Source organism: Cebus imitator, unplaced genomic scaffold (genome assembly GCF_001604975.1).
Source record: "Cebus imitator isolate Cc_AM_T3 unplaced genomic scaffold, Cebus_imitator-1.0 Scaffold848, whole genome shotgun sequence".
NCBI classification, from domain to species: domain Eukaryota; kingdom Metazoa; phylum Chordata; class Mammalia; order Primates; family Cebidae; genus Cebus; species Cebus imitator.
In genome coordinates, this window is record NW_016108163.1 from 244,037 (window position 1) to 263,133 (window position 19,097).

The following is a 19,097-nucleotide window of genomic DNA, read 5'->3' on the forward strand; positions in this document are numbered from 1 at the left end:
AACATGGTGAAACCCTGTCTCTACTAAAAATACAAAATTAGGGGAGTGTGGTGGCGCTTGCCTGCAGTCCTTGCTACTCAGAAGGCTGAGGCACAAGAATCACTTGAACCAGGAAGGCATAGATTGCAATGAGCCGAGATCATGCCACCACACTCTAGCCTGGGCGACAAAAGTAAAACTCCATCTCAAAAAACAAGGCAAAACAAAATAACAATAACAAAAAACAAATGTAGTGGTATTTTCTGGTTTGTGCAGCAAGGTTTCTCTCTATGTATTTAAGTGGGCATACTTAAGAAACATACCCGAAGTGTCTCATACACACTTGGATGTAATTTAAATGGTAAATTCTGGAACCCTCAGGCCCTTTTGGAAAGTAATGAATGTATTTTGTTGGAGAGACTGGGGTCATAGGTGGACAGAGGGCCTATCTGGTAGGCAGACTCTAAGATGACCGCCAATAATCTCTACCTCCTGATTTTAATGCCCTGGTGTAGTTCCTCATCTACCAGGGGTGGACTTTGTGTCTAATGTTCGTGATAGCTCTAACTCTAGAGGAAGCCAGTTACTATGTCACCAGCAGTCCTGTGTAGTAGCCCATTTAGGGAGGCAGTCAGCCTTTCTGCCAACACCCACTAGAGAGACTGGAGAAGATCTTCCACGCTCAGTCAAGCCTTATGATGACTAGAGCCCTAGCTGGCACCTCGACTGCAACCTTATGAGGAACACTGAGCTAGAACCACCCAAACACAACACTTTTGATTCTGCTTTTCTGAGTTACAGACACAGTGAGGTAATAAATGTCTTGTTTTAATCCACTACATTTGGAGTTATTTGTTACAGCAATTGATAAGCAATACAAATCTGAAATTAAGTTTATAACTTAAAGCTCCCTGGACTATCCAGGAAATGCACATCCAGGATGCCTATCTACTGTAGGTCACCTTGTGGCTTTGATTTATCAGGATGAGAATATTTTCTATTTTCTTTACTTGGTGCATTCCTAAGTGACAAGACTACTTTTTGGGCAGTTCACTATGGATGATAGTTGAGTGTTCTCTCTAGATGGTTATGAGTCGGCATGTATGTCGCTGAGGACATGTGGAGTGATGCTTCATTCTCAGCAGATGCTAGTGACTTCAGTTTGCCTCAGTTTAGAAGCTGCCAAAGCACAAGCTCGAATTTGCCTCCATGAGCAAGAGCTCTAAAAGCATAAGCAACTGTGTGTTGTGGTGCTCTGCCCATCTGTGTTCTCATTTCCTTTTACATTTGCTTTACATGTCTCTTAGGTTTCTTTAATGTTTTATCACTTTCACTGTCAAAAACAAACTTTTGAAGAATTGATTTAGAACATATTTTACTAAAAGTGCAAATCATATGGGTATAGGTGAATGAATTTTCACACAGGAAGCCCACAACTAACCTCCACCTAGATCAAGAAATAAAATATTACCAGCACCTCAGAGGCTCCCTCGATGCTGCCTTTCAGTTACTTTTCCCTTCTGTCTCGCCTCTGTGGCCCAGGCTGGAGAGCAGTGGCATGATCTTGGCTCACTGCAACCTCTGTCTCCTGGGTTCAAGCAATTCTCCTGCCTCAGCCTCCTGAGTAGTTGGGATTACAGGTGCGCACCACCACGCCCAGCTAATTTTTGTGTTTTTAGTAGTGACAGGGTATCACCTTGTTGGTCAAGCTGGTCTAGATCTCCTGACCTCATGTTCCACCCACCTTGGCCTCCCAAAGTGCTGGGATTACAGGTGTGAGCCACTGTGCCCAGCCAATCATCCCAACTTCTAACACCAGAGTTCACTTCTTACTGTCCTTATAACTTAGGTAAGTAGTCATATTGTTTTTCCTCTTTTGTATTTGATTTCAATTATGCCTATAAATTAATCGTTGTTACTAAATATAGCAGTGATTTCATTTTCATGGCAGTGGAATGTTCCATTGTATTTTTATTATCCAATTTATTCTACTGTTGATGGACACTTAGGCTGTTTCTATTTTGGGGCTATTACAAATAAACATATAGGCATGAGCCACCGTGCCAACCCTCTCTTTTTCATAAATTGTTGTCTACAAATACTTGGTTCTGTTTCTGGATACTATATTTGGTTACACTGTTCTATTTTTATATCATTATGAAAATTGCCTATTGTCTTAATTATCATAGCATTATAATAAGCTTTGATATCTATCTATGTATATCCTCTCATTTTGTGCTTTTCAGGGTAGTCTTGGCTATTCTTGGATCTTTGCATGGTTATATAATGTTCAGAAAGAGCATGTCAATTTTCACAACAGTGTCTTTTAATTTCGTTGCATAGACTTTATAATTCATTTTAAGGAGAATTATAATCTTTTATGCTTCCATTCAATGAATACAGTATATCATTAGAATAATTTAGGTATTCTCTACATCCTTTTGACAATGTTTTATGGTTTTCTGAATAGAGGTCCTGCACAGTTTTGTAAGAGTTATTTCTAGGTTGAAAAATGTTTTCTGGAGCTATTGCAAATAATATCATCTTAAAGATGTTATTGAGGCATAGCACACGTACATAAAACTCTACCTATAAGTGTAAACCTTGATGAATTTTTACAAACAGAACACATGCATGTAAACAGCACCCACTGAATCTAATGATAATGTATTATTAATGTATTAAGGAGTGAAATCTCAGGGAAGGCTACTCGGGGGAAGAAACAGGGGAAAATTTACTGATCAGGGCCAGACATGGTGGCTCCTACCTGTAATCCCAGAACTTTGGGAGGCCAAAGCGGACAGATCAATTGAGCCTAGGAGTTCAAGACCAGGCTGGCCAACACAGCAATACCCATCTCTACTAAAAATACAAAAATTAGCTGGGTATGGTGGCGCACACCTGTAATTCCAGCTACTTGGGAGGCTGAGACAGGAGAATCGCTTGCACCGGGTAGGCGGAGGTTAGAGTAAGCTAAGATGGTGCCACTGCATTCCAACCTGCAAGACAGAGCAAGACTCATTTCAAAAAAAAAATTATTGGTCAGCCACTATATCTAACTGATCAAAGGTTTTCTCTGTAGAGCATCAATAGCCCTACATATACAGGTTGTGCATGTGCAGATATCAAATATCTCTCAGTAGCTCATGTCTCAACAGCATCTCAACAGCAGCAGAGAAGCCTTGTAGCAGAACATGAGAAGGTCACAGAGGTCAACAGTGAAGTCCTGTTGTTTTCTGCACAGAGGAAATCGGTTGCCGTGACTACTGGGGTAAAACAAGTTGCAAGGTAAGATGGTAAGAGAATCCGAAGTGACACATAAGATGTATCTGAGATCCAAGAGTATGCTTGTCTTACAAAATATTTTAGCAAGTGTTTCTTTTTCTCTATTGCTTGAGAAAGTTTGTGCAAGATTCATGTTATTTGTTTCATAAATATTTTGAAGAATTCACCTTTGAAGCAGTATGGGCCTGGAGTTTTCTCTGTGAGAAAGTTTTTAAATTACTGATTCATTGTTTAATAGGTATAGGACTATTTAAATTTTATATTACTTCCTGTATCAGGTTTTGTAACGTGTCTTCCTAGGAATTTTTTTCATTTCATCTACATTTTCAAACGCATTGCCATGTTATTTATAATATTCTCTCATATGCTCTTTTTCTGTGTTCAGGGATGTATAGTGGTGTCCTTTTTTATTTCTGATATTAGTAATTTCCATGACCTTTTATATATAAGAATATACCTAATCAGACTTGCTAGGTAGTTATCAATTTTATTAGTATTTTCAAGTAACCAGCCCTTGGCTTTGTTTATTTTCTTTATATGTTTGTTTTCCATTTCATTTTTCGGCTTTTAACTCTCTTGTTTCCTTCTTTTGTGATCTATAACATTATGATTTCCTGTTCTTTCCAGAAGTCCTTAAGAGTTTATTTTTTTTAGCATTTTATTTTTTTAAATGTATTCAAGACTATACTTTTGTCAACTGAAAAATCATGAGATGTATAAATTTGGAAGAATTATTTACTTTTTAAAAATAATTGCAGCCTGTATGCTGGCTATCCTGACAGGCTGGAAAGTGTAGCTTCCAGCCAAAGCCAGAAGGAGACACTTTGAGGGAGGAAAGTTTGGGCAGGAGTTTTATGCTGAACAAGTTTGCTAAACATACATATTTAACAGGTTATAGGAGAAGTTATGAATATTTTTGAAGGGGGAATATGCATATATATAAACGTGTAAGTTACATGTCACTTACATTTACTATGTTATGGGTTGAGACTTAATATTTTAAAATATTACAATTAAGCCCTATTTGTCAAAAGGTGAAGCAGGGACATGAAGATAAAGCAGGGACATGAAGCAGCCTCTGTAATGGCCAGAACCAGTCTGTGGTTGGTGGTCTTTTTATTAGGAGAAAGTTACTGAAACTCGTCTGTGGTCTAAACAAAGCTGTAGTTATGGCTTGAGGAACGGAGGGGTCGGTTAGTCAGTGCTTAATGGGCGGTGAGCTGTAACTTTTTTTTACTGTGTTCTCTCATATACTTTTTTACTGTTTTTTTTTATTATTATTATTATTAACTGTTTATCTTGAAGCCTGTGTTTGTTTAGCTGTTAGAGAAAAAGGAAAAAATTAATCTTGTGTCGATTAGCATAGAGTTTATTTTTTAAGTGTATTGGTGTGTTACTTAACCATTGCCTGGCATGGCCTTAGATCTTGTTTATAATTTGCTATCTTATTGCCACAAAAAGTTCATTTCTTTTTTTTTTTTTTTGGAGACGGAGTCTCACTCTGTTGCCCAGGCTGCAGTAGTGCCCTCTCAGCTCACTCCTACCCCTCCAAGGTTCAAGTGATTCTTCTGCTTCAGTCTCCTGAGAAGCTGGGATTATAGGCACCCACCACGACACCTGGCTAATACAAAGAGTTCATTTCATCAGTCTTAAGATTTCTGTTTTAACATTAATGCTGTTCAGTTATTGTGTCTAAACTACAAAATGGAAGAAGTACGAAGAGGTGTATCTAACTTCCCATCCTGTAACCTCCCTATATTTGAATCCTTTGAAATTTACATAATCACATGTCAATGTGTCTATTTAGAAACAGAAATAAATTGTGTTCCATGCCAAGCATCTTTTGGGAACCTAGAAATCTAATTAACTCTATAAATCCAATGAAAAATTTGTGCAAATATGCCAGTCCTTATATTCAGTAAAAAGAAAAAAAAGAAAAAAGAAAAATTTGTGCCCATAAATGGCTTATAAATTTGAGAAATATACCAAGAAAGTATAGAAATAAGAGCAAATGTTGTTTATTTTAAACTCATTTACAGGGTATTTTGGATATAAACAGATGTGAAGTACTAATAAACATATAAGCCAATTCAAGAAATGAAAGATTACAAATGAAGGTGAAGTCATCTATATTCCCAACTCTTTTCACATCTTCTTCCAAACCTCTTAAAGATAAGCACTCCTTGGGATTTGATTTTTACCATGTCCTAACATTTCTTTATTTTTACTACGTTCGAATTTTTATTGATATAATCCATGTTTTTAGTATCTGTATGTATTTTATACTTTATGTATTCATCTGTAATGTGCACACTTATGCTTGAAGAAACTTTCATAGATTGAACCACAGTGGATTACTTTTTTCTCAATTTTTTTACCTAGGTGCTATCAGGATTAAATTTATTTTTTATTGTATTATATACTGTATTTTGTTTCTCTTCAAGTATGACAACCAAATGAATAAATTTCTTTTTCTTTTTTCTTTTTTTTTTCCTTCTGAGATGGAGTCTTTCTCTGTTGCCCAGGCTGGAGTGCAGTGGCACAATCTCAGCTCATTGCAACCTCTGCCTCCCAAGTTCAAGCAATTCTTCTGCCTCAGGGCCCCCCTAGTAGCTAGGATTACAGGTACACACCACCCTGCCTGGCTAATTTTTGTATTTTTAGTAGAGATGGGGTTTCACCATGTTGGCCAGGCTGGTCTCAAACTCCTGACCTCAGCTGATCCACCTGCCTCAGCCTCCCAAAGTACTGGGATTACAGACATGAGCCCCTGGGCCCAGCTCTTTTCCTTTCTTTTTTTTTTTTTTTTTCCCTTTTTTTTTTTGTTTTTTTGTTGTTGTTGTCAGACAGGGTCTTGCTCTATCACCCAGGCTGGAGTTCAGTGACATGATCTTGGCTCACTACAGCCTTGGACCTCCCAGGCTAAAGGATTAAATTTCTAAAACTCAGAAAAATTAAGAAACATGTTCTCTTATACTTAAAATAATTTTTACCAGGACTCGTTTGATGCAATAGAAAGCTGTGTGGCGAGCAGGGGGAAATAATCTTATTTAAAATGGCACAGGTTAATCTGGAAACTCTACTATCATAATTAATCAACATCAAAGTGCAGATAATTGGGTAGGAAGATGAAACAAAACTAGGAATGTTCCTCAGCATTAGGTTGCTGTCATATATAGAGCTAACATAAATGGAAAGACACCATTCTTTTAGTCCCATAAAAGAAAACAAAGCAGCTCACCAGCAAGAAGATAACATGAGTGGCTTCTGCTTCAGGAAAAGACTATGGAGAGAGATTGAAACTGTGAATATGAAAAACTGTCTTGTGATGCCTTAAGAAAATAATCACCACGTAGAAATTAGTCCAAATCGTGAGGAACAAAAAGAGGAACCTTGAGTAAACATGGCACTTAGAAATATCATTGCATGGTAGTGTATAAACTGCCTTGTTTTACAGTTTACAGAGAATATACAAGTCCAACATTAGTGGATTTGCTGGTGGCTACAGTGCTTATAACGACCCACATATTGATTAGCATCTTGTTTATTTGGGAATAAATCAATAAGGGAAAAATTTATGGGGAGATTTGAGGTTTGAGTGATACCCATTTGGAATGGCAAGGACTGATAACAACAGCCTGAAATGTACTCATGAGAGAAGTACATATGCAAATGCCCTGTGTCCGTTTATAAATGTATAGCCCTGTTTTGCAACCAGTATCAAACAAAAGTGCTTCTAATTCCAAAGGATGATATTATACATGGAACACCTCTGATGATAACTGTTACAACATTAGCCAAAGTCAGATGCATGAGAATCGTATCTAAGGGCTTGTTCTGATGGGGCTGAAATAAGATGTGCATATATGTAATGAATAGCAGTAAGTTCCCCATAAGCCCAATGCCAGTTGAAAGACAAGTAAGATTCCCAGTGTTGTGTCACTTAAATACAAAATATTCACGGTTTTCTTGGATCTTTTGATTAAAGCCAGCACAGCCTCAACAGCAGCATAAATATATTCCACATATGAAAGTTTAGCAATCACTGAATTCTTAGAAAGAAAGTTCAACTTCGACATGAAAATTATCATGAAAGAGGGACAAATACTCAACTGTTCATGAACTTGTTACACTTCTGTGGGATTTCCAGAGGCTGGATGCCATGTACTGTTCAAATATCTAGACAGCAGATGAAGTTTATGTGGCAGTTGGGCTTTGCATACACATTTTTAACATCTGTTCTAGCCCATTTTTCAGGAGTGGTCTGTTCTATTTTAAAGACAATTTTGCGCATAATAAAAAACAATTTTATCTCAAATTCTAGTATTGCATTTTAATTATAAACTTGTAACTTGAAATATTTTCTACTTTTTATATACGGGTAATATTTGTAACCTATAAATAGCAATATATGAATATGAATCCACTTTTCAGAATACTAATTGTAGCACACTGTTATTTCATGAATAATAAAATGTATTTATAGAATATGGTTAACTATTGATTAATTTATGGTATTAAAATGCTAATTTTGCTTCTTCTGAAGAACTTTCTTTGCTTGGGAAGCATATTTAATATTTTTACAAATATAGTAAAGGTTCAATTGAAGTTGACAAAGTGATCAAATGTAATAAGGTATTAAATCAATTTACTTTCCCATTAGCCAACAGGGTTGATGAAGTCTTTTTCATTTAACAAATAAACAGTTCTTCTCCTGACATTGAATTACCATCTAGTTATCACATAACTTCCTATGTTTCTTTACAGCAAGCTATATTAAAAACTTGGTCTCCAGCTTGCCCTGCAGTATTCAGAATACTCTACACATGCATACATATCCTATTGATTCTGTTTCTCTGGAGATTTCAGACTTACACACAAGGGAAGGGGAACTGCAACCTGCATGCCCAGGGCCAGATCCATGCTCCAAAAAGCCCTAAGAGGACCTCTTGCTTGTACCTCTGATTGATCTTTGGGGTCCATGCAAGCAGAAGATTATAGCTAAAACAGAGTTACAGGTGGCTTGGCTTAGAGATAAGGAATACACCAGCTCAAAGCCTATCTGAAAGACCAGAGTGTTGTTTTTTTCCCTCCCTCTAGGTGTTTATGAAAATCTTTGTCAAGGTAACAGTAATTAAAGCTGGGAGGCAGTGGTGGATCCTAAAGGGCTGTGCCGCAAATGACTGGCACCCACTGAAGGAGTCAAGAGCTGCAGAAAAGGAGAAACACGGCCGGACGCAGTGGCTCACGCCTGTAATCTCAACACTTTGGGAGGCTGAGGCGGGTGGATCACAAGGTCAGGAGTTCAAGACCAGCCTGGTCAAGATGGTGAAACTCCATCTCTACTAAAAATACAAAAATTAGCCATCTCTACTAAAAATACAAAAATTAGCCAGGTGTGGTGGGGCGCGCCTATAATCTCAGCTACTCAGGAGGCTGAGGCAGGGAATTACTTGGAGTGTTGCAGTGAGCCAAGATCGTGCCACTGCACTCAAGCCTGGGCGGTAGAGCGAGATTCTGTATAGAAAAAAGAAAAGGAGAAATGCCGGTATCCCCAATCAGCTGCCATCCCCACTGCTAGTGCCACAAATGCAATCCGGGCGCAGATTCCCGGGTCCAGGTCTCCAGTCCCGCGCGCACCTGCGAAAGCCGCCAGTACTCACCCCGCAGGGCGCCGATAGTGCTCCCTACTCAGACTTAGGGGATCCGGCGGGCCCTGAGCCCCCTAAGCCCGCCGAGCCCCCCCGAGTACCCCGAGCCCGCCGAGCCCCCTGAGCCCCCGAGCCCCCCGAGCCCGCTGAGCCCCCAAGCCCCCCGAGCCCCCTGAGGCCCCCAAGCCCCCCTGAGCCCCCTGAGCCTGTTCCTTCGAGGCCCGCAGTAGTCGGAGCCTGGAAACTGCACCGGCTGGATTCCAGCTCTGCGCCACCCACTCGGTGAATCCAGACCGCAGGGTCCCAGGCAGGCGCTGCCCTCCAGGGACAAGGGGCCGTGCGCTTCCTCTCAAGTTCCTCTCCCCGCACCGACTGCTGCTACTCGCTGTGGGGTAAGCAGAGGTCCGAGCGCCCCGCTGAGGTCTCCAAACAGCAGAGCAAGTTACTGGCGCTGCCGAAGTCCCCCGTGCCCCCAGTTCCGCGGGTGCCGGGCCTGGAGGGTGCCAAGCCCCCTGAGACCCTCGCGCATTCCTCTCGCGTGAATCTCAACCGTCAACCGAACACTGCGCTGTTGGACTGGATCAGATTCTGCAGACGTCGGAAACCTCGGAAGCCAAAACCTTGCTGTAAGTCACTGACTGCGCCTCATCTCTCCTTATGGGCAGTCTCCTGGGCAAACTGGGGCTGTCGCCCTCGTCCCCGGCCCAGGTGCGCACCGACTTGCCCGAGAGGCACACGAAGCGCCGGCCAACTCAGCCCCTTCGCCAAGTCCATCGGGTTCAGTTTGTCCACCGCGCCCACCCTGCCCCGCGGCATAGACCTGCAAGGAGGCCTTGGAACCTGGATCCTGCCGATCCAACCACGTGGCCGGTCAACGAGGCTTGGAGGCGCTTTCCCATGAAGAAGGCCCAGTATTCCACCCTGGGGCCTCTCCCTTCAGACTGGTGGGAAAGTTACTTAAAGCGCACCGTTTGGTCTCTTCGGCACCCCAGGCCAATTTGGAGCCCAGTGACCATCAAGATCACTCCTCCTGACCAGAGGGTGCCTCCTTCCACTTCTCCTGAAGGTGTAATTGACCCTACAGGTCCCCCACCCTCTGAGGAGCCCCCAGATCCATGTTCAAAGGAGACAGTGTTGAGGGCTCTCAGAGAGTGCAGAAAAGGGAAAGGGAGGTTGGAAGAACCACTATTCCCTGAGAGCGTGGACAGTAAGAGAAGGAGTCCAGAGACCAGACCATCCGCATTTAAGCCCTTGATGAAAAATGGAACCCTCACTTCTTTTGTGCCCAGGCCTGGGCCTCTGAAGAGAATCCTCCACTCCTGGAGATCAGATCACAGCTTGACTAAGAGACCCAGTTGCTCCTCCATGAGCTCCTTGTCCAGCATATACACAGGTGGCCCCCTCAGCTCCAAAAGAAATGCTATTTCCAGCTCTTACAGCTCTTCCAGACATTTATCAGAGCCTCGGAAGAGAAGTGTTCCCAGTGTACAGGTCCAGACACCAGAATGGCCAATAAAAAGGAAAAAACGTGGTCATTGCTCTTACTCTCCAGGCCCACTGGTATCAGATTTTGCGACCCCAGGAGAATCTGGAAGTTTGGGGCAGCAAGATCAAAAGAGTCCACTGCTGCTGTCTAGTCCTGAGAACATGCTCTCGGAGGTCCCACCTCCCCAGCTTGGTTACGCAGTCTCTGATGAGAACTTGACCTTGAGGAAGAAAGCCGAGCTACAGTGGAGCAATAAAGCAAGAGAAGACACAACTGACATCACCACAGACCCTGTCCCCAAGACTTGGCTTGCTATTGAGCCTTCCCTATCTCCCACTCTGCCTTCAGAAACAGATCTAATCCAGGGGGCAAATCCTCAGTTGGAAAACTTAAGAAAAATGCAGAAGTCTCCAGGTCCACCGGCCTCCCCAGAGTCCATGAGAGAGGAAACCAGTGTGGCCCATTCTTCTTCGAAGACACCCAGCCTACCAACCCCACCTGGGTGCTCACAGCCAGAGATCCTTCCAGGCACCTCTCTGGACTCCAAGCCCACAGCTACTTTCATCCTGCTGACACCCACCTCTCCCACATCAGCAGTCACTTACACCACCTGGCCACCTTCAACCTCTCAGGCTGACAGTTCTGCCATACCCCCGGACCCACCTGCACCACCCACCATCCAAAGTACTCTGCTTGGAATGGTGAGTAGCCCAACTCCCCATCTTTCTGCATCTGTACCTTCTGATGCAACTTCTGCTCATCTCATGTTAAAACCAATTTTGGGGACCCTACACAGTAGTGACACTGGAAGCTCCTCATGTTCCAGAATTTCAGTCACAGCCGCAGCATCTTCAAACTCTTCCCTCTCCGCAACTCAGGGAACCTTACCTCCTACCTTCAAGCCTATCTTTGGCAGCACAGATCCACTTAAAACTATGCCCATGACAGCTCCTTTCTCCTCCAAGCAGACGCCTCCTCCATTTACTCCTGCTTCTACCCATCATTTCCACGGCATGGTCAAGGCTACCTCTGCGGTCATGTCCACCACCGTAGCCAGCAAACCTAAAGACTCTGCTTTTAAGCCACCTTTGGGTTTTGGTGTGGTGAATGTTACCAGTGCCATAGGCAACACTTATTCTGTCCCTTCCACTTGCCACACTTTCCTGCTTGGGACTGCCCAGGCTTTCAGGGCTGACTTCACCCCAGCCACAGGCTTCATTTTCCCACCACACCACCGTTCCACCATTCCTACTGTCCACACAGTCACCATCTTTACCCAGGTCCTTTCCAGTGCTGTCCAGATATCTCCTAGAAGTAGCACTGCTCATTGCAGGGGTGTGGGCAGCCCTCTGTCAGCCTCAGCCCTAGTACCCACGAACTGGCCTGCATCTTCCCCCAGCATCTCCAACCTGACCCCAACCATCACAGTTCCCTTGGGATCAAGCTCAAGGCCACCTTTCCCAGTATCCCAAGGAGCCAATCCCCAGCCTGTATTTGGTGCTACAGATGGACAGAAGCAAGGGCCTTCCCAGCCAGCCTTTACCCAAAGTGTCAGTAGCTCTTTTCTTTTTGGGAGCTCAGCAGTGGCACTGCCAACCCCAGTGCCAACTCCAGCTCAGCCAGCCTTCATCAGTACCACTCAGTCAGCCTTGGGGGGTTTGACACCCTCAGCCTCTACCTCTCAAACCCCTGCCAGCATCTGGCCAAGCATTGGCAGCATTCCAGGAGGTTTTCCCATTAGTCAAGCTAGTACAATGGGGTTTAGAATTGTAACTCAGACCCACCAAAGTGGGGCTTTTGGCTCAGTGTTTGGCAGCAGAGCCCCACGACCTTTTGCTTTTGGAGGATTTGTGACCCCTATGGACTGTGGTGAGTCTGGGATCAGAATGACTGGCCCAGACATGATCTCTCCCTCTGGAGCTTTCAGCATTGGAGTATTGCCTAGTGGGACCACTAGCACCACGATCCCCTTCAGAAAAGGCTGGAGCCAAAACACTCAAGGCCTGCCCAGCCACAGCACAGCTTTTGACTTGGGGAGAGCCAACATTTCTGCAAGAAAGTCTATGGCCCCCATTGCTAAAAGCACCCCTGTCCCTGGACAAGCTAAGGCAGGCAGCAGTGTTGGTGCTGGGCTGCCTTTTCCACCTGCCCACGACTCTGTTGGGAGAGGACCTTTTAGATCATCAGCCCCTTCATTTTCCATTGGTACAAAATCAAAAACCCCAAAGAATCGGGAGCAAAGGCATTCCCGAAGACATCATGCCTACAAGAAGTAGTCTGTGTTCCCTGTCACTTCACCCTGATTTGGACCTCAGCATTGCTTCTGAAAAACCTCAGTGTCTTCCAATTTTCTAAAGTAAATATACTCCAGATCTTAAGCTGGAGCTTTAGATGTTCACCCTGTGTGTCCTAATCTACATCCCTGAAGAACGTGAAGGGCTAAAGCATCTAGTGGTGATAGCAGATTAAGGCCAGGTGCAACCAAACGCGCTGGACTTGAACAGACCTCACCTTCTCCTTCCTGTCCACTTCTCTCTGTGTCAGGTGTGCAGTGTGTGCACAGCAGCAGCATGTATAGTATCCAGGTTTTGCAAACCAGTTGAATGTCTATCAGTAAGCATTTTTTCATACATCCCACCATCCCCACTGTTGGTAAACACTAGCATGTTCTCTGTCACTCACTACAGGTTGTCTTTTAGAGAGTGTCACTTAAATGGAATCAAACAGCATGGAATCCTCGGAGATTGGCTTCCCTCATTCAGCGTAATGCCACTGAAATGTATCCAAGTTGTTACATAAGCCAATAATTTATTTCTTTTATTGCTGATTAAAAATCAATTACAATTGTATTCAATTGTATGAGTATACCACAGTTCGTTTATTCATTCACCTGTAGAAAGACATTTAGGTTGTTTCCATTTTTTCTCCATAATAAAGTCACCATAAACATTGATGTTCGGGTTTTTGTGTGAACGTATGTTTTCATTTCTCTAGGAAAATGTCTGGGAGTGGTATTATTGCTGGGTCACATGGTGTCTATTAACCTTATGAGAAACTGTCAAACTGTTGAGTTCATGACAATCCTATCAGGTAGGCACTGTTTCACTTGTTATTTTACAGATGGGGACAGAACAAATGAAGAAGCCAAATAGCTTGTCTAAAGACACACAGTGAGAAAGTGACAAAGGCATGACTTGTGTCTGGGGTGTTGGCAAGGATGCAAAGAAAACATTGTACATTGATGGTAGTAATGTAAGTTAGTAGATCCGTTATGGAAAATGGTATTAAAGTTCCCCAAAAAACTAAAAACAGAACAGCCATATGATACTCCAATCTCACTTCTCAATATATATTCAAAGAAATTGAAGTCAATGTGTTGAAGGGATATCTGCACTCCCATGTTTATTGCAGCATTATTCACAAGAGCCAAGACATGGCAACAGCCTAAGTGTCTATCAGTGACTGAATGGATAAAGAAACTGTGGCTAAGATACACAATGAAATATTATTCAGCCTTCAATTATTCACTTCAAGGTGACTGTAAATCAACAAAAATGAATTGCCTATTTCAAAATAAGAGAGTAAATTTCAAACATCCCACCATAAAAAATGATAGGTAAGTCAGCTCATCTGGGTATGAAAAAAAAAAAAGATAGGCAAGGTAAGTACGAGATATATTAACTAGCTTGATTTAATCATTCCATTCTGTATACATATATCAAAACATCACATTGTACCTCATAAATGTAGACAATTATGATTTGTCGATGAAAAATAATATGAAATTTTTAAAAGGAATTGTTTCCAGGTAGTTTGGCTCCAAAGACTGTGCTCCTCACCCTCACCACGGGTCCTTCCTGGAGTGCAGGGTAGTGGTAAAAGTATAGCACAGTCCAAGTCAAGGCTAACACATAGCTCACCTCACATAGGCAACTTTCTTGACCACGCTGTGCCTTTTGCGTAATTATGATGATCATAGAAAATAGCTCATGGGAAAATTAAGCATGTGAAGCCCTTTGACTAGTGCCTCTATACAGGGAGAAGACAATACCTCTTAGCTGATGGTACATTCCACGGTCCTTTTTCTGGACACCTAACACCTATGATGTCTATAACTTTCCCCAGTATAGAAAGTGTGATATAAATATGGGTTATTTTCAGTCTACACCTGGAAGGCAGTCATTTTCCTTAGTCAATAATTCATAATCTAGGAATGGTCCAATTGCTTCAGCTCTCTTTTCTGGATCAATAGCAGATGCTTTGCTAGTTAATCTAAAGACTATCAGAAATGAGTTTACAAAGGTAAAATTAGTGATATATTAATGAGTGGACACTGAAAACAGGTCATGATAAAAATGTATGGTACACAAGATGGGGGCTGCCTACACCAGCCATAGTCCAACAGAATATAACACAAGCCACAAAAGTGAGCCATGTATATAATTTTAAATAGTCTAGAAGCCACATTAAAGAATAAAGAAAAAAAATGGGGCTGGGCATGGTGGCTGAATCCTGTAATCCCAGCACTTTGGGAAGCCGAGGCAGGTGAATCACGGGGTCAGGAGTTCAAGATAAGCCTGGCCAACATGGTGAAACCCCACCTCTACTAAAAATACAAAAATCAGCCGGGCATGGTGGCATGTGCCTGTAATCCCAGCTACTCAGGAGACTGAGGCAGGAGAATCGCTTGAACCAGGGAAGCAGAGGTTGCAGTATGTCTAGATGGTGCCATTGCACTCCAACCTGGGCGACAGAGCACGGCTCCATCTCTAAATAAATAAATAAAATAAATAAAAAATAAAAATGGGAGATATGTATTCTTTAAAATACCAAAAATATTATAATCTTTAATTAATTTGAAAAAAATTATCATTGAGATTTTCTTTTCACATAAAGTGTGCAAAATCCGTTGTGTATTTCACATTTATATCACATCTCAATTAAGTCTAGCCACATTTCTTTTTTTTTTTTTTTTTTTTTTTTCGTTAGAGACATGGTTTCACTCTGTCACTCATGCTGGAGTGCAGTGGTGTGATCTCGGCTCACTGCAGCCTCGACCTCCCGCACTCAGGTGATCCTTTCACCTCTGCCTCCCAAGTAGCTGGGATTACAGGCGTGCTCCACCATGCCTAATTTTTTGTGAAAAAGGGGTTTCAACATGTTCCCCAGGCTAAGTCTAGCCACATTTCATGTGCTCAATAGCCACTGTAGATAATGAGTACACAAACAGTGCAGGTCTAAAATGTTTGAAAGATGCTTTTTATCCTGCAACAACACAGCATAAGAATACAGTAAGACTTACAGCTTGCTCTCTTAGGGAGGGCACCCCAGGTTCAATCCCCAAAGATTCCGTGTTCAGCAATTAGATTAGAAGTCTTATTGGCTGATACCCTAGCATAAAGAAATGGAATAACTCCCCTTGAAAGTTGTTGTGTTTATTTCAAGTGAAACTTCCATGCAAGATATGACTGGATTCTCTAAAAGAGAGAATGCTGGAATTTAATAAAATTAAAGGGCTGGTTAAAGAGGATAGCTATCAATTGTTTGGTGCCTGTGTATGTGTGTCTATATGTTTACCTGTCTGTGGGTTTGTGCGTGAGCATGTGTGCTGTATGTATTGATTTCCCCACCAATAATTTTAACTGACTTCCCCACCATTGTCCCAGAAACAGCCTGACTCTCTTTACTCATTATCCAAGGACCTCATGATATAATCTCTGCTCCACTCTTGGACTCTCACAGTTAGTACTCAACTTGCCTAACCACTCACAACAATGGATGAAAGGAAGCCACAAAGAAAGACAATAAAAGAGCACGTGGTCTTCATGGAGCAGTTGCAGCCAGCCATAGAAGAGATTGAGAGAGCTCCTGGCCACACTCAGGAGATATTTCTTTGCCTCTGAAGTCTAGATCCATGTTCCAAATGTACATGTTTTCCTGAATATTGAATGGATTAACATTGTCCTTAAACAAGAAATATTTCTTAGCTTTCTGGAGCTCCATTTATTTTATATTTTTCTTTTGGAATTAATACATTAATAGGAAACTTTGCTTTTTTTGTTGTTGTTGTTTTTTGTTTTTGTTTTTTGAGATGGATTCTTGCTCTTGTTGCCCAGGCTGGAGTGCAATGGCACAATCTCGGCTCACCGCAACCTCTGCCTCCCGGGTTCAAGCGACTCTCCTGCCTCAGCCTCCTGAGTAGCTGGAATTGCAGGCATGAGTCACCACACCAGGCTAATTTTGTATTGTTAGTACAGACGGGGTTTCTCCATGTTTCAGTCTGGTCTCAAACTCTCAAACTCAGGTGATCCTCCCGCCTCAGCCTCCCAAAGTCCTGGAATTACAGGCGTGAGCCACCACGCCTGGCCAAAAAGGAAACTTTCTCCTTTAAGTTGGCATTAATCATTTTCTTTTCTCATCTGTTCTTGCAATACCTTCCCTTATCACTCATTTCAAAGACAGATGACAAATTTAACATTAATTTCCAACAGATTCAAGTTCTGTCTTCCAGTGAATAGAATACACACCTATCTTTGGTATGCTATGGTTTTATAATTTTTGTACATGCAAAGGAAAAGCATTTTTTACTTCTGCCTAATAACTACACAGTCGTCCTTTGGTATCCATGAAAGGTTGGTTTCAGGACCTCCTGTGGATAGCAAAATCTACAATGCTCAAGCTCCTGATATAAAAATGACCAACTATTTGCATATAACATATGTACATCTTGTAGTATACTAGTATACTTTAAACCCTTTCTAGATTATTTATCATACCTTATATCAGGGGTCCCCAATCCCCGGGATACCAGTCCCATCCGTGAAAAAATTGTCTTCTACTAAACCGGTTTCTAGTGCCAAAATGGTTGGTAGCCTCTGTCTTACATGATGCAAATGCTATGTAAGTAGTTGTTATGTTGCTATGTTTAGGGAGTAACGACAAGAAAATTTCTGTACGTCCTCAGTATAGCCGCAGGGTTTCTTCCGGTACTTGAGATCCGCGGTAGGTTGAATCCACGTGTGCAGAACCCGTGGTTGGTTACAAAGGGCCAGCTGCTTGGCATTTTTACTTAGGTTAGACTCTCCTGCTCATTGTCACTCCTTTATATGCTTCCAAGCGTGATTTGTAAACTTTAGATAGCTAATGAGAATGTTTTGTGAATTCTTCTCTAAAGCAATATACGTTAATCATGAAGAAACCATTTTTATCCCCACATACATAAACTAGAGTTATGTGGACTTTACACGAAAAAACAAAAGCAAATAAGTTAAATCTGAAATGGTAAGGGCAGAAATCGAATGTATTTTTTTTTTAAGTTTATATAATGTTTTAAGTTTACGTTAAGGATTTCATAGTCAAAATGGGGGAGGGGAGTCTTAGTAAGATATTTGCAATGTTGTTGTTGAAGAAATGTGGATTTTTTAAGACTACAGACGTGGGCTACCGCGCCTAGATAATTTTTGTATTTTTTGGTAGAAACAGGGCTTTGCTATGTTGGTCTCGAACTCGTGGACTCAAGCTATCCGCCCGCGTTGGTCCCTTAAAATGCTAGGATTATAGAAATAGCCCCCCATGCCCGATCCTGAGGAAAAAATGTAAAGCCCTCTTTAGTGAGTCGTTACCTATGGCTAAAAAATTTAAATAAATTCTTCTAAACAATGAGCACGCTCATTAATGAGAACTTACACACAAAAAATGAATGGGACAAACAGAAATAAGATGATGAAGGGAACATGCTTTGTTCCTTTAATCTTGCTACTTTGAAGACGTTCTTATCTGGAGACCCCTTAGGCCAACAATCTTCAATTTATTTTTACCCACTGACCCCCAAAAGCATTTTGAACAGATGTCCAATCAAAGGAGATGAGTTTATACCTACAAGTGTGTATACATTGGAATACTGTGAAGCAGAGTGAATAGAGACGACATCTATTAACTGATACTGAGCAATTTCTGGAAGACATTGTTTTTGTTTGTTTATTTTTGAGACGGAGTATCACTCTGTCGCCCAGGCTGGAGTGCAGTGGCACGATCTCAGCTCACAGCAACCTCCGCCTCCTGGATAAAAGCAATTCTCCTGCCTCAGCCTCCCCGGTAGCTGGGACTACAGGCGGGCACCACCATGCTCAGGTATTTTTAGTAGAGACAGGGTTTCACCATGCTGGCCAGGCTGGTCTCGAACTACTGACCTCATGATCTGCCAGCGACAGCCTCCCAAAGTGCTGGGATTAGAGGCGTGAGCCACCGCCTCCAGCTGAAGACATTGTTAAGTGAAGAAAAAGCAAAATGCAAAGGAATATTTATAGTACTATATTAATTTCTGGGGTGCAAGAAAAAAGGGGAAATAAGAAGGCAGACACGTAGAAGGATAAATCAGGAAGCAGCCAGACTCGGTGGCTGACACCTGTAATCCCAGCACGTTGGGAGGACGAGGTGGGTGGATCGGGTGGATCGCCTGAGGTCAGGAGTTTGAGACCAGCCTGGCCAACATGGTGAAACCCTGTCTCTACTAAAAACACAAAAAAATTGCCGGGAGTGGTGGCAGACACCTGTAATCCCAGCTACTCGTGAGGCTGAGGCAGGAGAACTGCTTGAACCTAGGAGGCGGAGGTTACAGTGAGCCAAGATCCCGCCACTGCACTCCAGTGACAGAGAGAGACCATCTCACTATTTTTTAAAAATTCTGGAGACATAAA

At 42.3% G+C, this 19,097-nt stretch overlaps 1 protein-coding gene across 1 annotated transcript; it reads left to right on the forward strand.

Annotated features, from left to right (window-relative positions):
• The first annotated feature begins 9,516 nt into the window (after positions 1–9,516).
• On the forward strand, positions 9,517–12,677 carry POM121L2 (POM121 transmembrane nucleoporin like 2). The gene has a single exon (XM_017520521.2). It carries the CDS (start codon positions 9,573–9,575, stop codon positions 12,675–12,677), a length of 3,105 nt encoding a protein of 1,034 aa, XP_017376010.1. The 5' UTR covers positions 9,517–9,572.
• Positions 12,678–19,097: the final 6,420 nt, after the last annotated feature.